General features: G+C 52.8%; 1 protein-coding gene across 1 annotated transcript; it reads left to right on the forward strand.

Moving 5' to 3' along the window:
* Positions 1-309: 309 nt before the first annotated feature.
* IRS1 (insulin receptor substrate 1) lies at positions 310-6,925 on the forward strand. The gene is made up of 2 exons (XM_011984977.1): positions 310-4,128; positions 6,718-6,925. The coding sequence occupies exon 1, from the start codon at positions 352-354 to the stop codon at positions 4,105-4,107; it is 3,756 nt and encodes a 1,251-aa protein (XP_011840367.1). The 5' UTR covers positions 310-351; the 3' UTR covers positions 4,108-4,128; positions 6,718-6,925.
* Positions 6,926-7,138: the final 213 nt, after the last annotated feature.

The following is a 7,138-nucleotide window of genomic DNA, read 5'->3' on the forward strand; positions in this document are numbered from 1 at the left end:
CTCCAGCTGGGGCGACGAGAGATGCATCTTCGCTCCTTCCTGGTGGCGGCGGCGACTGAGAGGAGACTTGGCTCTTGGAGGATCGGGGCTGTCCTCACCCCGGACGCACTGCCTCCCCGCCGGGCGTGAAGCGCCCGAAAACTCCGGTCCGGCTCTCTCCTTGGCTCAGCAGCTGCGTCCTCCTTCAGCAGCCCCTCCCCGGCGCGGGGGGCGGCGTGGATTTCGGAGTCGGGGTTTCTGCTGCCTCCAGCCCTGTTTGCATGTGCGGGGCCGCAGCGAGGAGCCTCCGCCCCCCACCCGGTTGTTTTTCGGCGCCTCCCTCTGCTCAGTGGCGGTGGCGGCGGCAGCAGCATGGCGAGCCCTCCGGAGAGCGATGGCTTCTCGGACGTGCGCAAGGTGGGCTACCTGCGCAAACCCAAGAGCATGCACAAACGCTTCTTCGTACTGCGCGCGGCCAGCGAGGCTGGGGGCCCGGCGCGCCTCGAGTACTACGAGAACGAGAAGAAGTGGCGGCACAAGTCGAGCGCCCCCAAACGCTCGATCCCCCTTGAGAGCTGCTTCAACATCAACAAGCGGGCTGACTCCAAGAACAAGCACCTGGTGGCTCTCTACACCCGGGACGAGCACTTTGCCATCGCGGCGGACAGCGAGGCGGAGCAAGACAGCTGGTACCAGGCTCTCCTACAGCTGCACAACCGTGCCAAGGGCCACCACGACGGAGCTGCGGCCCTCGGGGCGGGAGGTGGCGGGGGCAGCTGCAGTGGCAGCTCCGGCCTTGGTGAGGCTGGGGAGGACTTGAGCTACGGTGACGTGCCCCCAGGACCCGCGTTCAAAGAGGTCTGGCAGGTGATCCTGAAGCCCAAGGGCCTGGGTCAGACAAAGAACCTGATTGGTATCTACCGCCTCTGCCTGACCAGCAAGACCATCAGCTTCGTGAAGCTGAACTCGGAGGCAGCCGCCGTGGTGCTGCAGCTGATGAACATCAGGCGCTGCGGCCACTCGGAGAACTTCTTCTTCATCGAGGTGGGCCGTTCTGCCGTGACGGGGCCCGGGGAGTTCTGGATGCAGGTGGATGACTCCGTGGTGGCCCAGAACATGCACGAGACCATCCTGGAGGCCATGCGGGCTATGAGCGATGAGTTCCGCCCTCGCAGCAAGAGCCAGTCCTCGTCCAACTGCTCCAACCCCATCAGCGTCCCCCTGCGCCGGCACCATCTCAACAACCCCCCGCCCAGCCAGGTGGGGCTGACCCGACGATCTCGCACTGAGAGCATCACTGCCACCTCCCCGGCCAGCATGGTGGGCGGGAAACCAGGCTCCTTCCGCGTCCGCGCCTCCAGTGACGGCGAAGGCACCATGTCCCGCCCAGCCTCGGTGGATGGCAGCCCTGTGAGTCCGAGCACCAACAGAACCCACGCCCACCGGCATCGGGGCAGTGCCCGCCTGCACCCTCCGCTCAACCACAGCCGCTCCATCCCCATGCCAGCTTCCCGCTGCTCGCCTTCGGCCACCAGCCCCGTCAGTCTGTCGTCCAGCAGCACCAGCGGCCATGGCTCCACCTCGGATTGTCTCTTCCCACGGCGATCTAGTGCTTCGGTGTCTGGTTCTCCCAGCGATGGCGGTTTCATCTCCTCAGATGAGTATGGCTCCAGTCCCTGCGATTTCCGGAGTTCCTTCCGCAGTGTCACTCCGGATTCCCTGGGCCACACCCCACCAGCCCGCGGTGAGGAGGAGCTAAGCAACTATATCTGCATGGGCGGCAAGGGGCCCTCCACCCTGACCGCCCCCAACGGTCACTACATTTTGTCTCGGGGTGGCAATGGTCACCGCTACACCCCAGGAACAGGCTTGGGCACGAGTCCAGCCTTGGCTGGGGATGAAGCATCCAGTGCTGCAGATCTGGATAATCGCTTCCGAAAGAGAACTCACTCTGCAGGCACATCCCCTACCATTACCCACCAGAAGACCCCGTCCCAGTCCTCAGTGGCTTCCATTGAGGAGTATACAGAGATGATGCCTGCCTACCCACCAGGAGGTGGCAGTGGAGGCCGACTGCCGGGACACAGGCACTCTGCCTTCGTGCCCACCCACTCCTACCCAGAGGAGGGTCTGGAAATGCACCCCTTGGAGCGTCGGGGGGGCCACCACCGCCCAGACAGCTCTACCCTCCACACTGATGATGGCTACATGCCCATGTCCCCAGGGGTGGCCCCAGTGCCCAGCAGCCGAAAGGGCAGTGGAGACTATATGCCCATGAGCCCCAAGAGCGTGTCTGCCCCACAGCAGATCATCAATCCCATCAGACGCCATCCCCAGAGAGTGGACCCCAATGGCTACATGATGATGTCCCCCAGCGGTGGCTGCTCTCCTGACATTGGAGGTGGCCCCAGCAGCAGCAGCAGCAGCAGTGCCGTCCCTTCCGGGAGCAGCTATGGAAAGCTGTGGACAAACGGGGTAGGGGGCCACCACTCTCATGTCTTGCCTCACCCCAAACCCCCAGTGGAGAGCAGCGGTGGCAAGCTCTTACCTTGCACAGGTGACTACATGAACATGTCACCAGTGGGGGACTCCAACACCAGCAGCCCCTCCGACTGTTACTATGGCCCTGAGGACCCACAGCACAAGCCAGTCCTCTCGTACTACTCATTGCCAAGATCCTTTAAGCACACCCAGCGCCCTGGGGAGCCGGAGGAGGGTGCCCGGCATCAGCACCTCCGCCTTTCCGCTAGCTCTGGTCGCCTTCTCTATGCTGCAACAGCGGATGATTCTTCCTCCTCTACCAGCAGCGACAGCCTGGGTGGGGGATACTGTGGGGCTAGGCTGGAGCCCAGCCTTCCACATCCCCACCATCAGGTTCTGCAGCCCCATCTGCCTCGAAAGATGGACACAGCTGCTCAGACCAATAGCCGCCTGGCCCGGCCTACGAGGCTGTCCCTGGGGGATCCCAAGGCCAGCACCTTACCTCGGGCCCGAGAGCAGCAGCAGCAGCAGCAGCAGCAGCAGCAACAGCAGCAACAGCAGCCCCTGCTGCACCCTCCGGAGCCCAAGAGCCCAGGGGAATATGTGAATATTGAATTTGGGAGTGATCAGCCTGGCTACTTGTCTGGCCCGGTGGCTTCCCGTAGCTCACCTTCTGTCAGGTGTCCATCCCAGCTCCAGCCAGCTCCCAGAGAGGAAGAGACTGGCACTGAGGAGTACATGAAGATGGACCTGGGGCCGGGCCGGAGGGCAGCCTGGCAGGAGAGCACTGGGGTCGAGATGGGCAGACTGGGCCCCGCACCTCCCGGGGCTGCTAGCATTTGCAGGCCTACCCGGGCAGTGCCCAGCAGCCGGGGTGACTATATGACCATGCAGATGAGTTGTCCCCGCCAGAGCTATGTGGACACCTCGCCAATTGCCCCTGTAAGCTATGCTGACATGCGGACAGGCATTGCTGCAGAGGAGGTGAGCCTGCCCAGGGCCACCATGGCTGCTGCCTCCTCATCCTCAGCAGCCTCTGCTTCCCCCACTGGGCCTCAAGGGGCAGCAGAGCTGGCTGCCCACTCATCCCTGCTGGGGGGCCCACAAGGACCTGGGGGCATGAGCGCCTTCACCCGGGTGAACCTCAGTCCTAACCGCAACCAGAGTGCCAAAGTGATCCGTGCAGACCCACAAGGGTGCCGGAGGAGGCATAGCTCCGAGACCTTCTCCTCAACACCCAGTGCCACCCGGGTGGGCAACACAGTGCCCTTTGGAGCCGGGGCAGCAATAGGGGGTGGTGGCGGTAGCAGCAGCAGCAGCGAGGATGTGAAACGTCACAGCTCTGCTTCCTTTGAGAATGTGTGGCTGAGGCCTGGGGAACTTGGGGGAGCCCCCAAGGAGCCAGCCCAACTGTGTGGGGCTGCTGGGGGTTTGGAGAATGGTCTTAACTACATAGATCTGGATTTGGTCAAGGACTTCAAACAGCGCCCTCAGGAGTGCACCCCTCAACCGCAGCCTCCCCCACCCCCACCCCTTCATCAACCCCTGGGTAGCAGTGAGAGCAGCTCCACCCCCCGCCGCTCAAGTGAGGATTTAAGCGCCTATGCCAGCATCAGTTTCCAGAAGCAGCCAGAGGACCTTCAGTAGCTCAACTGGACATCACAGCAGGTGCGTTTCATGGTGACAAAGTCAGAAGACAAAACTGTTTTTAACCTTGTGCTTCAATTCTGTTCTTCGCCTCTGCCCCTTCCTGTTCTTTCCCACTGCTTCCTCAGGGAGAATGCGCTTACATTCTCAGGGTACACAAGATGCTCACCCCACACTGACATCTGGCAGAGAGTCAAACAAACATGTAGGAGCAGCCACAGGAGGGCTTTTTCGTTTGAGAATTTCCAAGTGAAGGAGTTACTGCCATATTTTTAAAACGTATATCCTATGCCAGTTCTGAGGTTTGTAAAGTTCCTACATAAGAAGCTTGATTGGTTTGTTGAAGTTTTCTTTTCACTATATATTTAAGTCAGCCCCTACAGGGACCGTGCTACAGAAAATATTTATTAACACAGGGGCTAAACCCTTCCTTTAAGATAGTTTCTGGGAGCCCTTAAGGGTGATCTTATCGAGTTGTTCTCTGTCCTTTCGTTCTGTGATTTCATAATACCAAGGCAACATAAACAGTAGCGGGAAACATTGATTTCTATTCATCCTGCCCTAAAAAGATAAGGAGTAAGAGCGTTTTAGAAATACATATTTAGAGAGAAGTCCCTATCTATTTTTATGATCTCTCAAAGTAATTATGGGTTACATTGTCCTTTTGTTCCTGTACCAGGATTTGTGAAATATTATTCACACACCAACCCACCATCCCACAGGCCTGGCCTGTCTCATACAGGATATGCAGGAAACTCTGTATGTGTCTGGGACCCATGATTAAGAGTTATGGGAGTTCATCCTAGGATGTCTGCCTTACAGTTACCTCTTCTTACACTGAGACATTACAGATATCATTTGGGGGCTACTGTACATCTTCTGTAAAATAACTTTTATTTGTTGAGAAGAATGCATACTAAGGAACATGCCTTAATATGTTCTATTTTGTTTTGCATTGAATAGAAGGGCTAAACTGTATACCCTCCACTTTTAGGGTATTTGTTGTGTGCCTTTAAGTTCAAGAGTAGACACCGCAGTAAATGCTGAAAGTTGGCTTTAGGTCTCCTGTGGCTAATGCCATATTGAAAATGAAAAACATTTGTAATAGGAAATTAGCCTGCCCTTCGTTCTGTTGATCCTGTTTTCTGGTGGTCATGATTGTGGGTAGAAGAGAGGAGTACAGTTTGCAAATAATGTGATGAGTTGGCAATACAGAAGTTTCCAGCATTTGGAAACATTTTACTCTGACAAACTGATTATCTTGTGAATTTTATCTATGCTCCACAGAATAAGCTTTTCAAAGCATTGATTTTTCTTAATTTGTGTCAATTCATAAGAAATTAATCTGTGCCCTGGTTTCCTATTGATAGGTATTTGTTTATCATGTGTTCGTAGTCTTCTTAATTCTGTTTCCAATATTCGATCCATATCATTCTCTATTTTGTAGAAGAAGAAAAAGGTATATGAACACTGAAATGAAGATTTTAGGTGATATGTTATAAAAAGCATTTATTTGATAAGCATTTATTTCAACATTTATTTTCATCATTCACTAGAAGATTTAATTGTGTATGTCAACGTCAACAGTACAAATCTTGTTGTATCAAATGATGTTTTTGGGAGTCAGAATCCCTCAACACTTTAAGCATTTGTATTATAAAGTGCCTCATTGGTAAAATAATGAGAATTTGAAGGAAACAAGCCCAGCAGAACTAAAATTTTGGTTTTAAAGGAGATGAAGAAAGTTTTTCTTACTTGTCATCTTAATTTTTTTAGGTTTCTTTTTATAGAGTAGAATAAATAATGTTTGCTCTGAAGAAAATTGATGTCCAACTAGAATTTTCATTTTTAAAAAGGGCTTTAAAATAAAATTCTCCTATGTGTTGGATGCATTTAAAAAAAAAACAAAACTCTACAACCTTCTATCCTTAACCTTCTTTGGGAAAATAAAATATTCTGGAATAATCATAAAATCCTATTTCTAATAATTCTGGAGTAACAATAGACCATGCTTTGCACCGTACCAGGAAAATTCTACAATGCATATTTGAGATGTTTGTGTTGGTGTTTAAAGTGAGGCACCAAATGCTACCTGGCACATTTACATCCTGATTTCTGCTTGCTTGCCTGTGCCCTGTTGAGTTCAAAGATGTTATTCCATAGTTATCTGAAACAGACAGAAGTCAGACCTGTGAGTGGCAAACAGCTTCTGCTCTGAATGAGTATGTGTGTGCAAACATTATTTTCCTCACTTCCTCAGCAATTGCTGTCTTTGCTCTTTTTCCTCATTTCTCAGGTAAAACCTGAGACTCGGTGAAAGGAATAGAGGTGTGATGAGGGGTGTGCGCTGTTGAAACATCTCGGCTTGTTTAAAATTTTTCATTGTGTTAGAGGACAACACTTGTGAAGCACTGAGCTCAGGAGTTCGACTTGTTGGAAGCCTTTCTGCTTTACCTGTAGTCCAGTAACCTTTTCTGCCTGCCCTTTCTCTTGCATCGCCTCTTAGTTCTGGCCTGCTCGTTTTCTAGTACTATCCCCTGCCATCCCTTTGTTTCCACCTCTTATTTCATGTTCCTGACAATGTCCTTTTTTTCTTTTGCTCCTTTTCAGAATTTCGCAGTACTTGTGGCCCCCTCTCTGCAGAGAGTAAATTGAGAGCCCAAGAAGCAGGGCAAAAAGAGCCTCTCAGACTCGGTCATAGCAGCCCCGCCACCTTTACCCGGCATCAAATTTGTCTTTTAGTTTTGAAACTGCAGGGCCTTTTGGGTTCAGTTTTTTGTTTTTGTCATTCTTTGTTATGCCCTCCCCCTTTAAAAGACCAAAAAAAAAAAGAAAAAAAAAAAAACCAGAAAAAGACTCTTTCCATTTCTTTTTCATTCTGTTTCGTTTTATGTGATGTCAAGGATTCCGTACCTCCAAGGTTGCCTCCCCTCCCTCCCTTTTCCCCAGCCGTGTGGCCTTTTTGGCTGGCGCAAACCCTCTCAGCCCTGGCACTTTCCCTTTTCCGGGTCACCTCCGCTTCCTGCATTCC

The sequence above is a fragment of the Mandrillus leucophaeus genome, unplaced genomic scaffold (assembly GCF_000951045.1).
Source record: "Mandrillus leucophaeus isolate KB7577 unplaced genomic scaffold, Mleu.le_1.0 Scaffold277, whole genome shotgun sequence".
Lineage (NCBI taxonomy): Eukaryota > Metazoa > Chordata > Mammalia > Primates > Cercopithecidae > Mandrillus > Mandrillus leucophaeus.